Source organism: Rana temporaria, chromosome 7 (assembly GCF_905171775.1).
Source record: "Rana temporaria chromosome 7, aRanTem1.1, whole genome shotgun sequence".
Classification (NCBI taxonomy): Eukaryota; Metazoa; Chordata; class Amphibia; order Anura; family Ranidae; genus Rana; species Rana temporaria.
The window spans coordinates 117,672,206-117,698,727 of NC_053495.1; the positions used below are offsets into that span (position 1 = coordinate 117,672,206).

Below are 26,522 nucleotides of genomic sequence, written 5' to 3' on the forward strand. Positions count from 1 at the left end.
CATATTATGGCTATGGAAATGTATTTTGTTTTGAAAGTAGTGCCAAGAAATCTTGTTTTGTAAAACAAATGTATTTGTAACTCAGGGTATTTTGCCTCCTCTGCCCTGTCATGTGCTGACTGGTAACCTTTGCTCAGCAGATTCTTTTGGAATGTTGTTAGTTCCTGTAAAAAATTATATGTAAAAACTCTCAAAAGCCTTTCCCTATTCTGTCTATCGATTCTAACTTGTATCTTTCATTTTCACTTTTCCAACACTCTCCTCCACTCTCTACAGGGGAAGTAAAACCCAAAACACAGTGTGGGGAATTTATCAAAACGATAGCAGACATAATCTGGAGCAGCCGTGCATGGCAAACAATTGGCTAATAACTTCCATTTTCAAAGCTTAAAGCGGAGGTTCACCCTAAAAAACATCTATGTACCATCCCATCCAGCATACTTGCGTCAGCTACAGTATGCTTTTTTTTTTTCGTGCTGTATTTACCGTTTAATCGTTCAGTTTCTTTTCAGACTCCCGCGCGGAATAGGCGTTCCTATGAACGCGTTCCGAAAATACCCGGACTTGGTCTCGGCTCTTCACTGCGCTATACGGCGCCTGCACACGGACTAGGAGCTGACTGCGCAGGCGCCGTATACAGCCTAGTCCTATTTCGGCTATTTTCGTGACGCGCCATAGCCGGACGTCAATCATGTTCCCCTCTTCATAGGAACGCCTATTCCGCGCGGGAGTCTGAAAAGAAACTGAACGATTAAACGGTAAATACAGCACAAAAAAAAAAAGCATACTGTAGCTGACGCAAGTATGCTGGATGTGATGGTATATAATTATTTTAGGGTAAACCTCTGCTTTAAAGTGGTTGTAAAGGCAGAAGGTTTTTAATCTTGATGCATTCTATGCATTAAAGCGTTAACCTCAAAAAAATAAAAAAATGTAGATTCTGGTCCTTTAAAGCAGATTACACAGCACAGCGCTTGTGCTATGTATTCTGCCCCCCTCTAAACTGTAAAAAAAAACTACCACTTCCTGTATGCCCTCTCTAAACAGACCGCGATAACCAGGGCAGCTCCGGCCTGATCACCGTGGTCAAAGTGCCTTGCTCCGTGATAGGCTGACTGCTATCTGCTCTCCTCTCTTTCCCCCTAACCCCCTGCTTCCTCCATGTCAGCGCCCTCTCTGTCTGTCTCCAGCCCGGCCCGCCCCCCCGATGCTATTATTGTAATAACAAAATATTACATTTGTCACTGCCAGCCCCTCTATTAGAGGCTGGCATAGCACACTGTGTAAGTTGTATTTAAAAACTAGCAGTGTAAATACTGAATATCAGCAGTCTTCAGGCCAGTCACGTGACTCACAGCCGCTTTGCAGCTCTGATGGGTGGCTTCTGCAGAGGAGACGAGTGGCCACGTGATCCGACGTCAGAGAAAAGATCATGTTTCCTCCTGTAGAAGACATCTATCGGAGCTGGAAAGCGGCCGCGAGTTATAAGACCAGCCTGAAGATAGCTGTAATTCAGTATTTACACTGCACGTTTTTAAATGCAACTTACACAGTGTGCTATGCCAGCCTCTAATAGAGGGACTAGCATAGTATTTTAATATTGCCTTAACCACGTTAAGATAAAAAGCCTTCTGTGTGCAGCAGCCCCCCTAATACTTATCTAAACCCTATCTCTCTCTATGTCCACGTGTGCCTCGGCCATTCGGGACTCTCCACCTGATTGGCTGAGACACAGCAGCTGTCAATCAGTCAGTTAGCCAATCAGGGGAGAGGGGGGCGGGGGCTGACCTGTGCAAAACCACTGCAAAGGGCAGGTAAGTATAATATGTTTGTTATTTTTATAGAAAGAAAAAGGAGACTTTACAATCACTTTAAAGTAGAAGGAAAGAGTAACTATATCTATTCTTGAAAATGTCCCCTCCCCTCCTCCTACATTTCCTGCCTAACCTATATAAAAAATATCTGTATACTTGCATATTTTTGTTCTGCTTGGTCCAGTAAAGTAAGCGCGATCCTGCAGCTCTACAGCAGCCTCCCACTGACACAGGGGAGCCAGAGCTGTAGGATCACAGACCAAAGTGGATAAAAAAAAGTCAAAGTGGAGTTCCACCTAAAGTGGAAATTCTGCTAATACGTTGTTGCCTCCACCCCCACCCCCCGATCCACATTTGGCACTTTTCAGGAGGGAGGGGGAAGAGGGACCTGTTTTTGGAAGGCCCACTTCTGTAAACAGCGCCGTGGTGAAGCTCGGCCCCTTCCTCTGCCTGGTCAATAAATAAACTCAGCGCAGTCCGCGAATGCGCAGTAGGGAACCAGCTGTGAAGCTGAACTGCTTCACTACCAGGTTCCCTTACCAGCAATGGCGGTCGGCTGCACCTGACAGCCGATCTGAAGTTCGGCTGGGGTGCGGATATTGCGGGCTCCCTGGACCGGTAAGTGTCCATATAATAGAAGTTAGCAGCTGCAGTATTTGTAGCTGCTGACTTTAATTTTTTGTGGGGTGGGCAGACCTTCGCTTTAAATATACAGATATATTTTTTATGCAGGTTAGGAAGGATAAGTAGGAGGAGGGGAAAAGAGAAATTTTTAAGAATCAATATAGTCGGGTTTTTCGTTAACTGAACTAGCTGATGATAGAAGCTGATTGGCTGCCATGCACAGCTGCTCCAGATTCTCTCTGCTGCAGTTTTGAAACATCTCCCCCAATCTCTATCCCTCCTTATTGTTTGCCTTCTTAATGACTACTGAAACTTTTTAAACTGATAAAGGATAATCTAATAAATCTGGTCACCTAAAATTGTTTCAGTTTTCAAGGGAGGCAACTTTAACCCCTACCCCTGTCACTATAATATAAAAAGAAGGTGGGGGGGCAGGTGTAGGTTTCGGGAAAAGTCAATGCGTTTCCGTTCAGAATGGCCTGAGATCTGGATGTGACCATTGGGTTTAGGAGGCTGCTGCATGTGTGAGCACCCCTTGGTGCCGTCACTCCCCTCCCCCAGTAACCGAGTCTCTTTAAGCATGCAGAAGATATAAATAAAGAATTTGCTGGATCTGTGTTTAATGTTAAGTTGAACTCGATATATTAAATATTCTATTTATTGTGAAAGGGGACATGCTCAGATGGTAGCTGTATGGCAGTTTGTATTCAAATTCCCTTTGTCCTGTCTTCTCTAAACTGCTAACATTTTAATTCTGGTTGGTTAATGCATATCCCTTCTCCATTTTTTGAGGGTTTACTGGTCTCACATTTGTTTTTATTTATGGCATTTAGGTGGTATTACACACAAAAGCAAATATTTATTTTATTGCAGCTTACCAATTCTTAGATATGATGATTGCATTAGTTTTCTTTTTTAGGCATTCCTTGTATTTTCATCTGGTGATCCAGCCAAGAAGCTTTTTTTTTTCAAAAGAACAAGCGCTCTTGCAGTTAAAGGGATGAGACAAACTGTTTACCATTGGCCTACAATGATCAGCTTTTATTTGTTCATGTAAAATCTTAATCTCAAAAGGGAAAACTGTTTGTTGTAACTGTTTATTAGCTGAAGTTTGGTTTTAATTTGTTAGCCTATCTAAATTTGCTAGTACATCTAACACTCCCCACCACCTAAACTGACAATGATGCTGTTCAAAGGTGCCCCTGTGCTCCTTCGTCCAGAGTGGGGGACACTCTAATACAGGAGGTGTGTTACTGGCTAGATCACCAGGTGAAAACTAATACAGCCACTACATCTAATCATTGGTAAGCTGCAATATATTGACTAAAAACCACTTCACTTCAGAAGTAGAAATAAAGTCCTGCTTACTTCATTAAGTACATTAATCCGTAAATTAGATTTTTCTCATCCTGAACAAATTCACAGTTTGGTAGGTGTAACCTTCACATGCTTTTACAAAGGAAATAGTCTGTCTGTTCACCCTCCAGAGTTTTTAAAAGTCCTTTTCCAGCATCTTCCCGAGAGGCTTCCCAACCCTTCTATAACAAGCCAGGCATCCTGACAGGCTTGATGACTGGAGGGGTCAGACTGCGGACCCATCCATTCTCTCTGCAGCCCAAACTCCAGTCCCTTAGGCTGATTTCACACTGGTGTGATGAAAGACATTGCATGTGATTCGCACCACATTGCTGTGCAGATCACATGCGATGTCTGTGCAATGCAAATTCAGCCATGCAAACTGTATGGCTGAAATCACATTCGTACCAAAATGGTGCAGGACCCTTTTTTTGGTCCGCACTGGAATCTGATCGCATGGGTCTTCACAACCATGAGATGCGATTCTTGTATCTTTTCATAGTTCGCACTGCAATCTGCAAACCGATTTGGGGGTGTTATTAACTCTACATTGACACCCGCAGCGTTTTGCAGATGTCGGTGTGAACAAGTGTGCAATTCAGGTGTGATGCGGAAACCTGGCACTAAATCACAGGGTTTCCCGCATCGCACCAGTGTGACCCGTCTTCCTCACTAGGGTCCCCTGGAGCCCACAGGTGCCCAATCCACATTCTGGGCAGCAAATATTTGCCATTAATCAACTCATCTGCCATTTTAGCCCAGACTCTGTCGCACTATATATAGATATCTGTAGGGAAGCAGCAATAACACCTTTGCAGGTAAGTAGTTTGACAGCTCAATACAGGATCCCCACCATTTACCTCCAAATTAGATTGAATTAGATAGAATCCAAACTTAGCATCTACTGCATGCCTATATAACATGCAGGATGGATGTACAAAGCATGCTTTGTTCTTCATCGGTCTGGAAAAAAAATATGGCATGCATGAAACCGTTCTTTGTATGTCCTGCATTTTGAATAAATGAATACATTGTGCTCCAATTCTCCACTTGAATGTAGAATAATAGATAATGCAAACGTTTATTACATAGATTTTCACACTGCAGTTCCATGTGATTTTTTTTATTTGTTGTTTTATCTGTTAAGCTTGTTTCTAACCGCATGTGACCTGCATGCTGCATGCTTGTTTGATGGTTTTGTTACAGGAAATTGAAGAGGAAAATTTGGAGCCCATAAACTCTAATACCTTCCCGTTAAGCAGCTCACAGCGTCCTATCTCTGAGAGAAGGAAACTCTCACAGGTGAGGAATGCAGCTATAACCCTTGTTTAATAAGGTCAAGAGCAGTGTGTAAAGCAGGGATGTGTAATTTGTGAGCCAGGGCCCTTAATAGTGTCTCAGTCCAGTAATTAATTGTTGGGGTTCTCAACACCTCATTTCATTGGTTTTTAGAGTTTTGTAAAGCCCAAAACAATAGCAAGCTGACATGACTTATGAAAAATTCCACATTTACATTTGGTGCTGCATTCCAAAACATATTGAAGGCCATTGATTCAAGGAATATAAACTATACTAACCAGTTCATAATGTTTAATTTACCTTTCTTTGTTCTGCCTTCTCTAAACTGGTAAAAGGTGAATTCCGATTGGTTATCTCATATTACTAATGCTCTTTATATTATTTTATTAAACAAAACAGATTTTTTTTTAAAGAGGAACTCTGCTAAGCAAAATGTATATCTAAAATGGGTGCATAACACCACAACTGAATTTTAGTAATACGGGAGCCTTTTCTTTAGCAGTTACATTTGTGTAATTTATTGCTGAAGTCAGACAAGACACTGAATGGCCTGTAGTGACTCTCAATGACTTCAACCACTTGCCGACCGTCTACCACACTTGTACTGCGGCAGGTCGGCTCTATTGCGCAAAACGTACCTGTACATCATTTCATGCAATAGACACTGGGGCATGCGTGCCGTCGGAGGCATGATCGTGCGCTGATTGGACAGAGGAGGAGCAAATCAGTGGACCAGATGGCCACCCGCAATCGTTCCCGAGAGAGGCAGAACGCCGTTTGGACAGGGGAGAAGATGACGATCTTGTGTTCCTGCTTTTTCCCCCAGTCAGAGCATCCCCCACACAGTTAGCAAGCACCAACTAGGCACACAATTAACCATTTGATCGCCCCTGATGTTAACCCTTGCCAGTGTCATTATTAGATCTTTCACACTGGGTCGGTTAAAAAGCACTATAAAGCTAAAAATAGCGCCTGCTAACCGACCTGAAACAGCCGCTGCTGTCTCTCCAGTGTAAAAGCCCTGAGGGCTTTTACACTGGAGCGGTGCGGAGCAGTCCTGCTAGCAGCATCTTTGGAGCAGTGAAGGAGCGGTTAGTATACTGCTCCTCCACCGCACCTGCCCATTGAAATCAATGGGGCACCGCGGCAGTATCGCCGGCAACGCGTCTCTGCTGAGGCGCTTTGGGGTGGTTTTTAACCCTTTTACGGCCACTAGCGGAGGGAAAACCGCCCCACTAGCGGCCGAATAGCGCCGTGAAATTGATGGTAAGCGATGTGAAAGGGGCCTTACAGTAATGGTGCATATTTTTAGCACTGATCACGGTAATAATGTCACTGGTTCCCAAAAAAGTGTCAGGTGTCCGATGTAACCACCGCAATGTCGCAGTCCCGCTAAAAATCGCTGGTTGCCACCATTACTAGTAACAAAGGGGGCATAAAAATATCCCATAGTTTGTAGACACGATAACATTTGTGCAAACCAATCAATATACGCTTATTGGGATTTTTTTTTTACCAAAAGTATGTAGCAGGATACATATTGGCCTAAATTGATAAAGAAATTCTATATTTTTTTTATTGGATGTGTTTTATAGCAGAAAGTAAAAAATATATATATTTTTTTTTTATTCTGTCTTTTTTAGTTTATAGCGCAAAAAATAAAAACCGTAGAAGTGATCAAATACCACCAAAAGAAAGCTCTATTTGTAGAAAAAAAGGACATATATTTTGTTTGGGTACAGCGTTGCATAACCACTCAATTGTCAGTTAAAATAACGCAGTGCCGTATCGCAAAACAGGCTGAAGTGGTTAAAACGGGACAAATACAAGCAACAATTCTGAATGTCTGTTAGATGAGAATAAATCATCTGCTTGTTGCAATAGTGTGGTTATTTGCATTCTTCGATTTCAGCCATTCTGTCTTTAGGGACAAAAGGAGGGAGTAAGGAGACATGCTAATAGGTTAGATTTTTGGAGAACTTACAGTAGAAACAATAGAATGTATGACTAGAGCAGAGTTGTTAGCATGGCTGACAGTTTTTTGTTTTTTTTTATACATATGTACAACACTAATGCATACACCTGATGGTTTTATAAAAGTATATCTATAGATGAAAAGAATCCTCTGTTCAGGGTAACATTTTTCTTTGCATCGTGCTCCATTGTAGATTGAATGGTTTATGATCTATTGTGACAATAACATTATTGTCAACCTGCTTGTAGATCGCTTTGTGATAATAAAAGGATTTTCAACAAAAGTTTATAGCTAACTGAGCCCTTTTGGGATTTGTGGTCATCATTGTTCCAGTTGTTGGAACATTAGAAGATAGATTATTCTGGAAGTGGTTTCTTTCCAAATAAAATAAGCTTACTTCCGGGTCTAATGCCGCATACACACGGCCGTTTTTCTTGACTATAAAAATGGCATTTTTTTAAATTGGTCGTTAAAAACGATTGTGTGTAGGCTCCAGAGTATTTTTCTCAACGAGAAAAATGGGCATTAAAAATTTAGAACCTGCTCTATTTTTTCTCGTCATTTTTCACGTCATCGTTTTTCTCGTCATAAAAAAACAGTTGTGTGTAGGCTTTAACGACGGGGGGAAAAACGTAATTCGTGGCGCCATTCTAATGGAACTTCCCCTTTATAGTGCCGTTGTACGTGTTGTACGTCACCGCGCTTAGCTCGAGCATTTTTTATCACAATAGTGTGTATGCAAGGCAGGCTTGAGAGGAATCACGTCGAGAAAAACATTGTTTTTTTCCATGTCATGAAAAACGGTCGTGTGTACGAGGCATCAACATTTTTATGCCATAGTTTGAAGACTGCAGTGCTGTGAAGCTGTAGGTTTTCAACTGAAACGCTAATTTAGGGTTTAAATTTATTGTTGTACAGAGCGCCTAAATGCACATCCGTAAATCCCAGCCGTGAAAAATAACGACTCCTACAGTGCATGTTAATGTAAATTGCTTATGTGGACAATTCTGCTTTCCTAAACATTTACAAAGGAAGCAAATTCATTTCTATAAAGGATGTATCATTGCTGATAATAAATATTAAAGGACGTTTCCACATTCTTCCCCCAACCTCTTCCCTTCAGAGATCAATAAGATTGTTCAGCTTGAAACCCTCACCAATCAGCTCTTTTTAATAAAGCTGCAGAATAGCTCCAAGGATGCCATTGCTCTGAAATGCTGGACATTGTTTGGCCACCTTCAGTAACCCATTGCCTTTCTAAGGCTAAGCTGCAGCTGTGCAGTGTAATTTTCCTGGAAAATCATTTTTCCTGAGGCAGAATATATTGCCTGAAAAAAGCCAAACGGAGCTGCAAAGGCTGGTAGCCCCGGAGCTTCTCGGCAGTGTTGGTAACACAACTGATCAGCAGTGGTTCCAAGCAGGGCCACCCCTGTTTATGAACAGCAGGGTAACAACTACAAAGGTTTTCCTTTTGGTCTCTGAATTTTTTAGTTCTTTTTATCATTTATGGATTGTTATGGATGTGTTACATTTTTCTTCTTTTTACAGACTAACAAAGTATGCATCCGTCCATGCTCTAAGCTAGATGGATAAACTGGATTCCTTAAAGTTCTTTTAGAAGACCCGAGTCAGTAACGATTTGTCTCACTAAAAGCCCCATCATATACAGTCCCACCACTAGTTAACGGTGCTCGATTAAAGTTGTTTTCTATCAGGCTGACACAGTTCCCCATAATCTTTTCTCCTCTCCTCTGTGCTTCTCTAATTAGCAATGGTGACTTCCTCGTTAGCCTGGCAGGGCTTGTGAAAATGTCAACATTCCGCTCAAAAAATTCTCCAATTAGATCTGGAGAAAAATCCTAGTATCAATTCTGCCGCTCTGTAACAGCCACAGGGAAAAGTGCAACATAGAAAAGTAACCCCTTCCCGCCTCTCACATGTTATATTGGCTCAAATGAAATAAGGATGGTAGTAAGAAAATGTTTAATTAAAATGCAAAGGTTCTTTTATTATTATTTATAGTTATTATTCTTGGCTGTTTGTAAATCTAGATATCAAAGGAGTATACTTAAACATAAATACAATTATTTATTTATGTGTACAATGCATTTAAATAGTCACAAAGTGAGGGATGTACATGCAGAAAACACTGATTGCTTACAACTGTATACTTACATACAGTGCAATTCATTTTTTATAGCGGAAAATACAAAAAAAGTATAATTATTTTCAAAAAACTTTTTCAGAAATGCCTATCTGAGCTGATTGACTGCAATCAGTGATAAATCTTTTGTCTTATTTGGTCTAATACGCAAATGTATATATTTTTGTTACCTCTATGTAGTCATGAGTTTCTTGAAGCATGTTGCTTTGTGTAAAAATATATTTTTACTGACATAGTAATGGCGTTAACATTTTTAGATGCCAATGTTTATGTCAAAAATGTTGCCCGTCATACTGGTTTTGAGGGTTAAGTCATGAACCGTCTCTCGCTATGATTTAATAATCCCTAGTGCTGCAGTTTTTAATCCAGTCGTTGTGATTAAAGTGAAATATGTTGCTGCTCACATAATGATTGGTTTTGTTGATGTTTTCGCTATGCTCAGACAATTAATCCTGGATTTAAAGTATCTGATAGCATATTATAATTATGCCATGTTAAAGATCCAGCTTCTGAGCAGTGTGTCCATATCAGAGTGACTGTGAAAATATCATAGATTATTGAAAACCAAGATGGCTTTACTGCCCTCTGGTGGCAAAAGCTAAAAAAAAAAAACATATCACTAATTGGTTGCAAGCCTCTTTATTTATATACCATGTATGTATATGTACACATTGTATTTTATTTGTTATGCATAGTTTTTATGGTCTTTCCATGCTTTGATTTTGTTTTCTTCTTGACTTTGTGTTGTCTACTTTTTGTAAATGTATGTATATTGTGTATGTGTGTGTGTATTATATATACACACACACACATTATGTATGTATGTGTATATTATAAAAACACATTATTATGTCTGACACATGCTCTTTTACACCTAGCTATTTGTTTTTCCTGCAGACACGAATGAATCGGCACTTGATGAACACTGCAGACCACAACTCTGGACTGGAAGATTCAGATGTAGCTGACAGTGCTAGCAAGTGAGTATCTATATCCGTGTTTCTCAACCTTTTTTCTGTTAAGGCACCCTTTACAATTTTGCACAAACTTGAGGCACCATATTCGAAAATGAAAACTAAACTAATAGTTTTACATAAAACAGTATGCACTGGCCTCTGCACACGTAGGACACACAGCATTAGAGATTATTTATTCCTTGCACACTGTTACTGACTAGCATTCCAGCTTTTCTATTCTGCCCCAGTTTCTCTCCCTTTATCAGCTAACGTAAACCCAGTGTTGAAAGAGAGGGGCAGGTAAGGGGCAAACAAGGATGTCCTCAGGCACCTGACCTCCTTCTTATCAACCTATGCCATCAACAGTTGTTGGGACACCAACAGCTGGCCTACACAATCCCCAAACTTGTAATGCTGCACATTAAAGCGGAGTTCCAGCCTTTTAGTGTTTATTAAAAGTCATCAGCTACAAAAAGTATAGCTGCTGACTTTTAATAAACAGACACTTACCTGTTCCACGGTCCAGCGACGCATCCGCTCGGAGCTCCGCTCCCCTCCCTCTCCGCCGGCACCTCCATTCATAGTTTGGGCACCCGGCCGTGACAGCTTTCGGCTTCACGGCCGGGCATTCACTGCGCATGCGTGAGTCGCGCTGCACTCTGAGTGGACAGGCGATCTCCTGGGACCTGTCACATGTCCCAGGAGATCACCTAAAGGGAGGGGCCGCCTAAAGCGATTGGAGTCGCTGCCTCGGCGGTCCCTGGGCGGAAGGAGGAAGTGGGACAGGAAGTCCCATTCCTACCGATGCCCCCACTTCCCCCCCAAAAAAATGACATGCCAAATGTGGCTTGTAAGGGGGTGAGGAGTGCTTAAAGCGGAAGTTCCACTTTTGGGTGGAACTCCGCTTTAAAACCCAGTGGCTTTGTGTAACAAAAAAGGCAGGCTTGATATGCCCTCTGGTTTGTTGAAAATTTTTGGTCAATTTTAGGCATTTTGCCAAGGCACCCCTAAAGAGCCCAGAAGTCACCCTGGTTGAGATCTATATGACACAGGTCTTATCCTAAATCCATATGGAATTTTCCCAGAGGCCCTGTTGAGCTTGGAGAACTATTATGAGACGTTTTAATATAATAATCTTATTGTTTTTTTCCGTTGTGGCACAAATGTAGGTGTTCTTTTACTGCTAGAACTGACTGGAAGCATAAAACGGGAAAAGCCACACTTATAACTGGGTACCATCTATACATTTTAGATTTGAAGAAAATTTTAAAGTGTTTTTTTTTTTCTATTAATTAAATTGGCATTTTTCTCTCCATACATTTATTATTGTAAATTTACTTTTAACAAGATTGAAGTAAACAAATAAGAAGATGGGTATAAATACAATTAAAAGGAATATGGAGACTGAGTAGAAATTTGTGTACAATACCATACAGAACGTATTATAGTAATGTTATAAGTAATGTAGACAAGATACCAACATTGAAAATGGTGAAAAAGTAGAAAATAAACACAGATATTAAGGTGAAATTTGTGTACAAGGAGCACCTTAACAACTGCCACTGTTTTATTCTGTATTTATTTTTGTCTTCCTTACACAATCACATAAAAAAACATACCGTAATTGTTTTCAAAAAGTCCTCCAAAGATTCCACTTAATTAAGACTATTCCACCATCAGTACTCCTAATATTTACTGCAAGTGTAACCACCACTAGAAGTACTCTCACCTCAGCTATTTGACCTCACATTACATTTGCGGTCAAACTGCACTTCATGTCCCATTAAAATGGACCATGGTAGATTTATTTGTAAACCTTCTGTTGTTTTCCACAGCCTGATAGTCCTTTTACTCTGCTCAGCACCACGCAAACAAAACACTAAAATAGCTAATTGTTGTAGCACAGTACATAAGCTCTATCCTCCATTTGTCAGTCATTGTATATGCCTCCTCAGATTGTCATCGGAAGACAGTGAAGAAGCGTCTGGATATTTGTATGACAGTGACGCGTCATATGATGATGCAAGCCTTTCCTCACGTCCAGGGGGAGAGATGGATCTCCTGGGAGAAATTCTGGACTCATTAAGCACCCACAGTTCTGACCCCGGTGGAGCCCGGCTCACAGCCGCCAAGAGTCTGGACTTTTTTCGCTCTGTTGAGGATTTAGACTACAAAGTTATGGTATGTTGGTAAACTTGTAAGTACGGTATGATGTGAAAGCAGATTTCTAAGATATCCTGCTACTGTAAATACTTTCTATCAAAGCTTTCCTATGTAGTTGTCTATATAAAGCCAACATTAAGCCAACATTTTTAGTTTTGGATAGAGAATGAAAGGGTTAGAATCTATCAGCCTTTTATTATAGTCTGTGTTTAACCGCTTGCCGCTCAGCGCACGCAGATATACGTCTGCAGAATGGCACGGGCAGGCAGAAGGACGTATATATATGTCCCCGTTAAGAATCGGTTGTTGTGGACATGCGCGCCGCAATCTCCGTAAGCCCGAACACGGGTCCTGCGGACTGGATCGCCGTGGGCATACCCGCGATCGTCTCACGGAAAGATAGAACGTGGAGATGTTAGTGTAAACACAACATCTCCCCGTTCTGCCTAGTGACAATGTCACTGATCGTGTTCCCTGTCATCGGGAACAACGATCAGTGACGTGTCACAGAAAGTCATGTCCCCTGACAGTAAGAATCACTCCCTAGGTTACACTTAACCCCTACAGCGCCACCTAGTGGTTAATTCCTTCACTGTGACAGTGTCATTTTCACAGCACTGATCGTTGTAAAAATGACAATGGTCCCAAAAATGTGTCCGCCATAATGTCTCAGTCACGTTAAAAATCGCTGATCGCCGCCATTACTAGTAAAAAACAAATATTAATAACAATTCTTTAAAACTATCCCCTATTTTGTAGACGCTATAACTTTTGCGCAAACCAATCAATAAATGCTTATTGCCATTTTTTTTACCAAAAATGTGTAGAAGAATTCGTATCGGGCTAAACTGAGGGAAAAATTTTTTTTTTTTATATATATTTTTTTGGGGATATTTATTATAGCAAACTGTCGCTCTATTTTTCTTTAAAGAGCAAACAATTAAAACCACAGAGGTGATCAAATACCACCAAAAGTAAGCTCTATTTGTGGGGGGAAAAAGGACGTCAATTTTGTTTGGGAGCCACGTCGCACGACCGCGCAATTGTCAGTTAAAGCGACGCAGTGCCGAATTGCAAAAAATGGCCCGATCATTTAGCAACAAAATGGTCTGGGGCTTAAGTGGTTAAAAAAAGGAATATTTCCTCTCAATTCCTGTCTCAGGGAAGCTCATCAATGGGACCAGGCACAGCAACAAAAACACACATTTTAGTAGAGCTGGGAAAGATTAGGACCTCGGTCAGGTTTTCATTGTGTTACTTTTGCCAGTGATCCCGTTTCCTCATTTCTTGTCCTGGTGTCAGCTGAGACACACTGTAGAGGTAAACTTCAGTGGAGTTACAGACTGCAGTGAGGCTCTAGAGGAGATTTAAAGGTAAATCCACTTTATGTAGTTAAAGTATAAAATAAACCATAACTGTCTGTATCGCTTCAAGTTAACCAGATCACAGGAGCTTCTACACAAGGAAATATATGCTTTTCAACATGCTTTCTCCTCTGTAACTGGTCTTCAGTGGTAAACGTGTCTATTAGGAGTAAAGTTTTAAGCCTCGTACACACGATCAGGTTTTCCGCTGACAAAGCGTCTGACTTTTTACCGAAGGGTGTTGCCCAGGAATTTGTCTTGCATACAAACGGCAAAGAATTGTTGACCAACAAACACGAATGTAGTGACATACTATGTGTTTTTTCAGCTCTTTAGCACCACCCTTTGTGCACCTTCTGCTAATGTTGTGTTTGGTGAGCATTGCTTCTGAGCATGAGTGTTTGTACTGTGGACTTTTGTCTGATAGACTTGTGTACACAGGATCAGAAAATCTGTCAACAGACCGTTGTCCACGGAAAATTTTAAAGCCTGCCATCCAACATTTGTCCACTGAAAATCCGACAACAATTGTCCGATGCAGCGTACAAACAGGCTGTTGACACACAATTCCGTCGGAAAATCAGATTGTGTACGAGGCTTTAGTCCCAAGGCCCATGATGTAAAGGGTGATTCCCTTCCATTAAGCCTGGACTGTGGACTATCATGCTCAGGTACACAATGCTGCGTAGTGGTCATTGCACATGTATGCAAAATGGCATTTTTCATGTTTGCACCTCTCTATTGATTAACTGCCCACTCCCTAATTATTATTAATGGGTAGGCTGTCTGGGTAAAGTAAGCAGATCAGTAAAAACAAGTACCGTATATACTTGAGTATAAGCCGAGTTTCACAGCACATTTTTTTGTGCTGAAAATGCCCCCCTCGGCTTAAACTCGAGTCACCATTTTGCGCCTGATCTCCCGTACTTTGGGGACACGGTAATGGCCGACCGTAGGTCCCCTGGACCCAGAACTTGGCACACATGTAGCCCCATTTGCTTCTCTACAAGTGTGCAAAGTTTGTTGTCTGGGGAACCTAGGGCTGGGGAGCACCGATGTATCAAAGCCAGGCACCACTTCTAAAGACTCCCATGTTAAAGTCAGTCTAGTCATGGACACAGTGAGGCATGCACATGGACACAGTGAGGCATGCACATGGACACAGTGAGGCATGCACATGGACACAGTGAGGCATGCACATGGACACGGTGAGGCACAGTGAGGCATGCAGATGGACACCCTAGGCTTATACTCGAGTCAATACGTTTTCCCATTTTTTTGTGGTAAAATTAGGTGCCTCGGCCTATATTCGGGTCGGCTTATACTCGAGTATATACGGTATTTGCTTTCCTGTGGAATAGAAACAACCCCTTGTCCCTGTCCTAAATTACAGGTATAGCGGAGAGTGTGACATCTCCATCTCCTGTTATCATAATACTATATACAGTATAGCATACGGTCAGAGCTTTCGAAACAGCTACAAAACAAATAAAAACATGTTTTGTGTTCAGTTAGTTATTTCCAGAGTTATTCCTTCTCATTCTTTCTGATTATCAATGTTGCATTGATGTTTCTTTCTGCATTCAATCTTTGGATTGTGATGTCAGCCAGCCCAGTCTGAATCAATGAGTATGGACGAAAAAATCTATACCAAAGGTAGGCAACCCATAGCTCCCCCCTCATTCATTCCTACATATTCCCAGCATGCCCAGCCGGTCCTCAGTGCATTTGATTTTGTTGTGAATATTTGTGTGATATTTTCTGATGCTAACTCTGCAAAACTTATCAATAGTCTGCATTTGAATTAAGTGGTTAAGGTGGTAAGATTCCTGCCATGATAATAGATGAATAGAAGTGAAAACATGGTACCAAAAATGTCACTACACAAATTGCATCAAAGCTGGATACGATTTAAATCAAAAAGATAAGTGCAATACTAAGTAATTAGCAAATAAACTACTTGTGTGTTAGATTGCTGAAGTATGCGTTTTTTGTAGAATGAATCTAAACTTGCTTACAGTAAACAATGTTCTTAAAAATAATTTCAGAATAATTGCTATTTATGTGCAGAGAATACATACCCACAGGGATACATTCTGACAACATTGGGAGCATATTATATTGCCAGAATCCAAAATACAAATATAAAAGCAAAGCTTTTTATGACATGTATTTATGTATTCAAATAATATCCCTCTGGAATGAAGTTCAGGCTTTTTTTTTTTTATGTTGTACTGGGATTTCTCCAGTTGGAATTTCTTCCTATATTTGTCTATATATACTACCTCATGGTTTATCCTTGTAGCCCAGTCTTCCCCTTGATAAAATAAAGGTTGTAAAATACATTTATACTCAAATGGTGACCAAAATTTATGACCACAATTTTTCTGCGGTGGATAAATAGTTACAGAAGAACCGTGATACATTTCTAGCGGAAATGGTTCTCCGAGCTTTCTCCATTGTTTGCTGCTTGACCAGAGGCCTAGGCCTTTGGTTATATGATCGCTGCTGACAGAAGTCAAGTGCAGTGATCATTTTATCTCCCCAGTGCAATTGCAAAGAAGTCTCAAAGACGTGACTTGTTAATTGTTTTTGAGTGAACGAGTTGGAAAATGTTCTTTATTTGTTTTTCATAGAAGCACAAGAAACAAATCCTAAACTTAAAGCAGTGTTAACTAATTGACCTATGAAAGATTTTACCCCTTTATAACCAGGTCATTTTTTGCTATTTAGCACTGCGCTACTTTAACTAAGTAGTTAAAGTAGCGCAGTGCTAAATAGCAAAAAATGACCTGGTTATAAAGGGGTAAAATCTTTCATAGGTCAATTAGTTAACACTGCTTTAAGTTTAGGATTTGTCCACCAGCCGCTGCAGTTGTACACGGTTGTGCCAATCGCCATCATTGCACGGCGGGTCTTTAAATCTATATAGCAGGCACGCGTGCCCAGAGCCAATGCGCGTGTCTGGCAGGGCGCGATGTCCGCCGGGCACCCGCGATCGCTCCCGACAGAGCCAGAACAGGGATCTGTGTCTATAAACACAAATTCCGGTTCTGTCAGGGGAGTAGAGACAAATCATGTGTTCCTACTAAGTAGGGACAACGATCTGGCTCCTCCTCTAGTCAGTCACATCCCCTCACAGTTAGAAACACACCTAGGGAGCACACTTAACCCCTTGATCGCCCCCTAGTGTTAACCCCTGCCAGTGACATTTATACAGTAATCTGTGACTATTTTTAGCTCTAATCGCTGGATAAATGTCAATGGTCCCAAAAAAGTGTCTAAAGTGTCCGATTTGTCCGCCGAAATGTCTCAGTCCAGATACAAAATGGCAGATCGCCGTCATTACTAGTAAAAAAAAAAATGCCATAAATATATCCCCTATTTTGTAGACGCTATAACTTTTGCGCAAAACAATCAATATATGCTTATTGCATTTTTTTTTCTTTTAACCAGGAATATGCAGAAGAATACATATCGGCTCGAACTGATGAAAAAATGTGTTTTTTTTGTTTTTTATTTTGGGGATATTTATTATAGCAAAAAGTACAAAATATTGTGTTTTGTTTTTCAAAATTGTCACTCTTTTTTGTTTATAGCGCAAAAAATAAAAACAGCAGAGTTGATCAAATACCACCAAAAGAAAGCTCTATTTGTGGGGAAAAAAGGACATCAATTTTAGTTTGGGCGCAATTGTCAGTTAAAGCAACACAGTGCCGTATTACAAAAAATGGCCTTGTAAGGAAGGGGGGCTAATTCTTCCGGGGCTGAAGTGGTTAATTGATGCTGTTTTGAAGGCAACGGTTTGTCACACTAAATATTGATTTGATTCGGATTTCTCTTCTGTTTCTTTATTTTCCGTTTTTGTTAATTGATAAAAAAATAAGCTATTAACGTGCCTATTTCTAAAAGCATTCTTAAAGTGATACTAAAGTCTTGTTTTGTTTTTTAGTTTAAAAAAAAAACATGTTATACTTACCTGCTTTGTGCAGTGGTTTTGCACAGAGCAGCCCAGATTCTCTTCTTCTATTATCCCTCACCGGGGCTCCTGGCCCCTCCCTCCTGCCAAGTGCCCCCACAGCAAGCAGCTTGCTATGGGGGCAGCCAAACTGCTGCTCTGTGTGTCCATTCAGCCCGCCCCCTCTCTCTCCTTATTGGCTCACTAAATTTGATGGCAACGGGAGCCAATGGCACCCACTGTGTGTCTCAGCCAATCGGGAAGAAGAGTCCCAGACAGCCAAGTCTCTCGTGCAACATCGCTGTATCAAAATGGTGCTCAGGTAAGTATTAGGGGACTGAGGGGGGCTGCTGTACACAGGTTTTTTTCTTTAATGCTTTGGGGAAATCATACCTAGGTTGTACTAATCAAAATCCAACAGGGGCCCAGATGACGTGAATGGAAGATAACTCGTCTCTTCCAGGTGTTCCAACATGGGAGATTGATGTCCTTTGTGGACTTCCAACGTAAATTCCCTTTACCTGACTATATGTTTTATTACTATCTACAGTTATCCCATGCAGTCAAGGCACAGGGCGAAGCAACAGAGTGGTCCCTTTCACCTACCCCCATATTCTATTTACATCAGTCTGCGACCAAAACAAAAGGTTTTATATCCCAGTGCTGTCGCATGCTCTGAATGGAGTATTTGAAGGCCTTCTCCACCAAGGCAATGTCACAATGGGAGAAGGATGTGGGAACCTTGACAGGGGATCAATGGGAGGAAGCTTTCCAGTCAGCCAATATGTGCCCCCTTAATGTCTCACAAAAGGTGTCCAATTGTATATTTTGCTCAGAGTGCATTACACCTCAGTGAAACTCCACAAGATGGGAAAACTCCCCAACTCACTGTGTGGTAGATGACGATGAACATCTGGGGATCTTATTCATCTTCTTTTGCCAATGGCTAAAGTTACATCGCTCCTGGAGTAAAGTTCTCTCCACGCTCAATAGAGTTTTTCAGGTGACTGTTCCATTAAGCCCTATTAATAGCTTACTTTGAGTCCTTTGAAGAAGTGATGCCTGAGCAAGTGACTAGGGTTGCATTCTCTAGGGCTTTATTTCAGACCAGGAAGGTCATTCTAATGGGCGGGAAGTCCATGACTCCCAAACATGGGTGACTCGTATGGGGAACACGCTCCTGTTGGGGCAATACATATACCAGCATAGGGGTCGATTTAATAAATATGAAAAATGTTGGTCCCCATGGCTTAAAGGTGTTGTAAAGGAAATTTTTATTTTTGCCTAAAATTAATGTCTGCAAGGTAGACAGACAGAATAGTGTAATGATTCTGTTAAAAAACCGAGTAAATACCTATTAAATTCCTTCATCTATATCACCACGGCGTTCTAGCTTCTGTTCTCTCATTCACTTCCTGGTTTGCATCGCTCGTTCATGTAAGAACTACATTTCCCAGTATGAATTGCGACACGCCCAGTAATTCACACCTCCTTAAAGTCTCTAACACGTAGAGAGCGTCCTGCCACACAGATGTAGTTCCCAGGAGAGGGTGAGCACGTTACTGACCACCGCAGTAAAGCCTCCCTTCACGGTGGTCAGTAAAATCAGACAAGCAGGAAGTGAACAGAACAGAGAAGAAATAGAGCAACTTCTGAGCAAAAACGAACAATGAGGAAGTGAAAAGAGGAATGTCTGCAGGTAAAGGATGCTTATTATGAAAAAAAATGTTTTCCTTTACAACCCCTTTAATGTCCCCGGGCTAGTACCTAGGGAGCTTGTTCTGATGAGGGTGTTGCAGTGTCCCATAGGATAAGTGTATTTTGAGAGAATCCTAGTAATATGGAAGTGGTAAAATGGGACATACAGTCACATTCAGGTCCTATAAATTAAATACCCAATATCCATTTATCCATCTGGGTGCGCGGATGGGGTAGGTCTAAGAGGGATGTCATGTTTAACCCTGTAGGCTGAAATTGCAACCTGCTAATGTACCAGATTTTGTAGAATTGTGAGTTGTTTATAGATCTGCTCAGTTGTTTACTGGAATAGAAAAGGTTGTCTATGCTTGTTTTTTACAATTTTTTATACTTGGTATTTTCTAATTAAAGACCTCTTTGATTTAAAAAAAAAAACTACAAAAAAAACCTGTTCCGTTTGTCCTGCAACTAAGTTCTCTTTCATGTTTCTGTCATAGTGTGGGTAGTGCATGTAATCACAAGGAAAACCTGATTATTGGAGGCAGCAAAAAATTATCCATCCTCAAGAACTTCTTGATTATGAGTCTGAGGCCCCATACACACCATCAGATTATCTGCAGATTTTTGTCTTCAGATTTACCAAAACCATATAATATGAGGTCAAACCTTCAGAGTTTCAATTTGTATGCAATCAGGCAGGCCCTTGTACTACATGGTTTTGGTAAATCTGAAGACAAAAATCTGCAGATAATCTGATGGTGTGTATGGGGCTTCACAGTTAGGTGACCTAAATATGGCATCACTTTGTGCTTCCATGTTTGTTTATACTGTATTTTTGTATCGCCACCAGAAGAAACCCGGTACCCCCAGCGAGGACAACTTGAGCTCACGGAGTGCAGGCGCTAGAGAAAACTGGAACTTTGGCCAAGATGACAGTGTCCTTTACAGAAAACATCTCTTGCCACCCCGACAGCAAAGCAGGGAAGAGGCATCTTTTAAAGCCTGTGACAGACGCAGGTCAGAATTCCCCACATTTCTTTTTACTGGTGTTCCAGACGCTGACACACAAGAACGCCCCACTTCTCTCTTTTGCCATCGGGCGGTAGAACCAGGATACGTTGTTGGTATCCCTTATGATGAGCTTCCACAGAAAAGCCTGACTGGACAGGTGCAATGGGAAAAGGAGACCCAACTGCAAGATTTACAAAACAGGAACCCACCTTAGTCGTGCTCGCATATGTCAGTACTGTCTGCTTGCTTCCAACTCGAGGTTCAGGCATTCCAGAAGCTAGCAGAACAGCAAAACTTAAAACATAAACGTTTAAAATCAATTTAACTACTGAATCACTAAATGTCCTGCAATTTCATGCATCTCTGCCACCCATATCATGCAGGATTCTACATCTTTTCCTTTATTTAAGTTTTTTTTTTTTTTCTCATTCATGTATTTAAACATAACTTGGAAGAATTTTTAAAGCAGTGTACCTAAACTTGGGCAACAGGTGGTGTTTATGAACATGGATGCAACTATCATTTAAGGATTTCAGTCAAAGTCTGCTGTGGTTTTTTGCAAGCTAACCATTCTATGGTTATATTCAGTATTTGTTGAGTGTTTGATGTGTTTTAAAGGCTTTTCCACTTACTTTAAATTAACTCCTTCAGACCCTAAATGTACTAATGCAGACGGGTCAAGTTCACCCATAATCCTTGCGTAAGTAATATCTGGACCCGAAGTGCCACCATTATTTTATAATATGTCTGCCTACGAAGACAAACCAGTATACTGAAGAATAATCCTGCTGCTATACCTGTTGGTCAAACATGTAGGGAGACCTCTTTGTGCATGGTATTTTTAAAATTCAGGTAAAGCTGAGAAAACTTTGAGCTCAATTTAAATTTTCATAATATTATACCTGCCAGTAAAAATGTTCTACTGAAATGTGATTATGCTTTGATGCTCTCTGGAGCATTTTTTCTACAACAGTTCCACAACCCTCTAACCCCAGTGTTGATGCTATTTAAGTACCCATTGGACAATGTTGAAATTATTAATATTTTTTATCCCATAAACAGATTTTTTTACGTGTGATAATTAAAAGTAATTTACATAGAACAGCTGCCCCTACAATCAAGGGCATTACCAAAGATTGTTACTTTCCTAATATATTTCTCTGAAGACTTGCAAAACAAGACCTGAAAATTAACAATGGTAGTTGACCTTATTGCCTACCTTTTTCTTTTTTTTCTTTTTGTTTAGAAAAATATTGTTGAAGACTAGGGTCTATGTGGATTAGGATTTTTTAAATGGTACCAAGTATGGAAAAGTCAATTTTGTTTTTATTTTTTTTCCATTGTCTTAAATAATGCATTTATAATGTGGATTACGTTTATTAGGAAGAATCTCTATTTTCTATATTACTTTCAGTTCATACCTTCATTTATTAGTGGCCTTTTGCATATTGCGATGCCATCTAAAAGTACATGTAAACCCCAAACTTTAATTTGCTAAAGAATTGTTATAAAGAAATAGCTTTTTATCCTTTGCTGCATATCAGAGCTGCTTTACCTCCTGCAGCCTCTTTGTAGCCACTTCTCATCTTCCGTGCATGCATTCCAGTGATGACTGCATGACATTTCCCATGGTAGATTTTCTGTTGGTGGCAACCTTGAAACATACCTGTGAGTGTTGGCACGGCTGCGTGTAGTCTAAAATAGGGAGAGCTTGTTAAAGGGTGACAACACAGGAGAACAATTGCGAGACTGGGACAGAGCATTATCTCAGGAAGAGCTTGCATAAAGACCATAATAGCGGGATCACAAGGTACTATATTAATGAATGCTGCCGTTTTCAATATTTTTTTTAAATTATTTTTGATGCTTCTTTGGCATGTTAAAGTGTATATGAGTTATTGGGTTTACATTTAATCTAATCAGTAGCAAGCTTATAATTTGCCCAATTTATTTATATAGAAACTATCAACAAACACATTTACAGTGCCTTTTTTTCTATTTCTAATATTCACTAAAGTTGGATATATAAGTAATTCTGGCTGTCACTAACCTCTAGCTCCCTTGATATATGGACGTGGTTTTTCAGCAGCTTGATGGCCAGAATAGCCTACTTCACAATGCTTCTACTTGCAGGAATGTTACCTGCTATGATTTATTGGATGGAATGGGTTTTTGGTACATCATTGGATGGTCTTTAAGTGCAATAAGTTACCACAACAGGCAGACCAGTCATAGACAAAGCCACAAGTGTTCTATCACAACAAAATCAATTATATTTTACTCTGTTTCCTAAAACTATGCAACATTAGATATTTATTGTATCATATAACATTGCAGCATAAATGGTACGCTAAACACTTGAAACATTGTTAGTTATATCACAGTAACCATTATTTAATTTTTTTGGGCTATAAATGGTACGTAATTTCTTTAACATGCTTTAAAATGATTTGGAAAATATTTTATGGGACAGATGTATATATATTAAAAAAAAATAACTACCTATAAATAGGTATTCGTAGCTTATATTCTGTAACACTTGCAATGCCAGTGCACTGTGATATTATGGAGATTTACATATGCAGAAGATGTTTGGGAGATAAAAGCCTGTATTTATTTGCATATCAGAGTCTGCTCCAGGCTGGAGTGTTTTCACACTAGGTATATCGGCATTCTGCATCTCAAAGGGAGAAAAAGTGGTATTGGAAACAGTAGGATGTTGGATAATTGTTAGGGAGATACTGAGTGTTGCATTTTTTGTTAATATTTTTATTTTTTTTGTAACTTTTAATGAGGGAATATTATATGCTCCATTTTTGTTTGTTGTCTAAGTAGGAGCATTGTTTTACTATCTATGCTTTAAACCTATTTCTGTTAATATGGGACATTTGCACATCTTCCAATATTTAAGAAAATGTTTGACCTTCTCTGACCCTGCCCTCTGTGGCTTTAATTATGCAAAACCACAACCATTTGGGGAGAAAAGTCAGATTGTTCTGCAAAACAACACAGTTGGGAGTAATATGACTGGCACATTGCTGTCATCTTAGGAAAAACCTGCTATTGAATTTCTGATGACACTGTTACAATTCTGTTAATTTATTTTTGCAATGGAAAGTGAAATGTATTAAAAAACCTGTGATTTTCAAGTTTTACATAAGAATAATTGTTTGTTCAATGTGTTTGTAGACTAAATATTATTTAAACTGGCTAATGTTTGATGCTGGGTGCCACAAAGCGTGGAGGTAGGCCCAACTATTTTATAATAATTTGCACAGTAACTCACCGTTGGCATGGTTGTATATACAATTTAGCCAAATTACATGCACAACCACTTTGCTGTTTTGCAGACACCAAGGTATGAAGCAAAGTAAAATAGAAAGTGTTCCATATATCTATATTTGTGGTGCAGACTGGTAAACAGGAAAAGGTCTGTGTTACCCAGGCAACTAGTCTGAGCCAAAAAAAATAAAGATGGAAGCGGATTGATTATTCTGGGCAACATGCTGAATTCTGTCTCTCCAGGTTTTGTAAGTTGTGCCCTTTGTTGTGCAGAGTTAGTAACTTATTGTTGCCAAAAATCTCTTGTTTTATCTTGGGTAGTTTACGTTCCAGATCCATTTCTGCATTTTTTTTTAATCTTTGTACAGCACACAAAACTTGACTCCTAATTATTGTAGTAAGACACTGTAGACCTGTTTCAGGAAGAATTATTTTAAAGGTATAAAAAAATGAGACCTTCCTGCCAAATTTAGTGGGTACTATTTGCATAATGCATCTGGTCATGGCTATAGTGACCATAAGTCTCTTTTTAGGATAATTCTGTATCTGGTTTCCCTGTGCATCTTAGTGTATACAGTACAAACCTTTTCATTGTCTTTATTATTTGTTTTATAAGCAGATAGTTTGAGATAAACCAATAAGTATTTTGGATACTTAGAAAAAATGGTAAACCCTATATTAATATGAAATGAGACCATCGTCCACCTACAACCTCTTCACAAGACTTAATCCAGAAGTTCACTGCATCTGAGCATAACGCTACTTGATTCATTTCTAATTTTCAAAACAAACTCACCCATCCTTTTATGCCTCCATGCTTTTATTTTGCTGAGAAATCACTTTGAACCCTCCCCCCCAGCATTTCTGGCGGATTTTGATCTGATGGTTGTACTAACCATCAGATCGAAATCCACGCGGAATCCATCCGCGGTGACGTGTCGCGCCGTCGCCGCGATGATGACGCGGCGAAGTGCGCGACGCTGGAAGGTAAAGACTTCCCACGCATGCGTCGAATCATTACAACGCATGCAAAGGAGGTGATCGGACGGATAGATCCGGTGAGTCTGTACAGACCACCGGATCAATCCGATGGACAGGATTCCAGCAGATGGATTTCTTAGCATGCTAAGAAATTCTTATCCGCTGGAAATCCATTGGGCCGAAAAAAATCCGCGGAAAAATATCCGCTGGGCCGTACACACCACAGGATCTATCCACTGGAACTGATCCGCGGATAAATACCAGCGGATAGATCCTCTCGTGTGTACGGGGCCTTAGAATGTATGACATAATTTGCCTAGGCCTGGCTTCTGCTCTATTTTGGGTTGATCTTTAGGAATAATTTGGGCTCACAAAAGGGCTCGTTCATTTCAAATGTTTTGAGCTGTGTTTCTCCTTAATGATGAACGCAGACTCCACATAAGGACACAGGAGAACCAATTGCTGTCCATGTGCCCTGTTTTGTGGTGGTGTGTGTGGTGGAAATTATAGGCATGCTGCATGTGCAGAAACCTGCACAGATGTCTCTGAAATCGCGGCCGAAATCGGGACTTCCAGCGGGAGTGAAATCGCACGGCTTCACTCCCGCAGCCCAGTCTGAACCTGGGCTAACACACAGAAGAGGTGTGTGCACCATATTTAGTAAGGTAACATACGCTAGTGCACTACAACACAGTTGCATTGGGGTTCAGTTCAGCACGAATGGCGCCACAGAACACTATCGCACATAACGTGTTACTGAAACACAAAATTATGAATGGAGCTTAAATGTCAGACACACAGGTTGTACATGTACTTTACAAAAAAAAAACTCAGATGTAATTATCAATTTCTAAAACACCCTGTCACACTTCATAAATCCTTTTACCCCTGGTGTTTGTGTCGCGCCCCATTAACCGCGATGGAATCGTTCTAATCACCGTTACTCGCGTTACTCCTCCGACTTAGAAAAAGGTTCCTGCACTACTTTGGGGAGACTTCAACATGACTAGCATTGAGTTTCGTTAAAGAAGTTGTATGCAAGCCACGATGAAGTCACGCAGGGATATTAGCTTCAAAGTCGCGCTGGTGTGAGCTAATTAAGTTGTGTGTAACCTTTTGGTGTCTTTAAAAAAAAAAAACAATACTATTTGTGTATATGGGTTTCAGTCTCTATTCGTGATAAGCCTTTGTTGTATCAGATATTATTATATAGCACTTGTCATAGCCAAGTAATTTTTTAAAAATATATGAAAATCCAAGTGATGACGTGCTGCTTTTTATACCTTTTTAAATGGGGGTTGATATTTACCAAAAAAAATATTTTTTCCCTCAGCTGTGAAGCTGTATTCGCATCGCTAATCCTATTATGCAAAGGAAAGACCTTGTTTTCAGTTTCTCAGTACACAGTTGGGTGTTCAAAGTAAACGATGCACTTCTTTAGTAAATCACCACCAATGTCTTCAGTGCCATGAGCCATAGTTTGATTTATATTCTGTTCTCTACTGCACTGTACTTTTGTAAAGTACATACAATCACTAATAAGGCTGAAGCCTATGTGTAGGCTTAGGTATGCCTTATCTATCCCCCCCACCACCACCACAGCCAATCAACTGTGTAAACAAACAACGCACCTCCAGTTAATACATTGATTTATTCATTATTTCTTTGGTACCTTTTCACACTGCTCTGGTGCGTTCTCTGAAAGCACGCCAAAAATATCCAGTCTTTCAGAAGTCTATGGTAACGCGCGGGAAGCCCGCACGAAAACTGCAGCGGGGCAGTATGAAAGCACCCTTATTCTTGCTCTGCAGATATCCTCTTATGACTATACTTTAAGAATAATGAAGACTGTTCAGTGTAACAAAGTAATGCTTATG

The 26,522-nt window shown here is 40.3% G+C and overlaps 1 protein-coding gene across 4 annotated transcripts in view; it reads left to right on the forward strand.

The window, feature by feature from the left end:
• Window positions 1–23,545, forward strand: part of DENND1B (DENN domain containing 1B) — a 324,137-nt gene extending 300,592 nt beyond the window's left edge. For 2 of the 4 annotated variants that reach the window (XM_040359884.1, XM_040359886.1), the window contains 4 exons: window positions 5,001–5,096; window positions 10,130–10,212; window positions 12,144–12,369; window positions 20,222–23,545. In XM_040359884.1, coding sequence (XP_040215818.1) covers window positions 5,001–5,096; window positions 10,130–10,212; window positions 12,144–12,369; window positions 20,222–20,596 — 780 coding nt within the window. In that variant the 3' untranslated portion in view covers window positions 20,597–23,545. The remainder of the gene's footprint in view (window positions 1–5,000; window positions 5,097–10,129; window positions 10,213–12,143; window positions 12,370–20,221) is intronic. The other 2 variants (XM_040359885.1, XM_040359887.1) reach the window with 2 other exon arrangements.
• The last annotated feature ends 2,977 nt before the right edge of the window (window positions 23,546–26,522 follow it).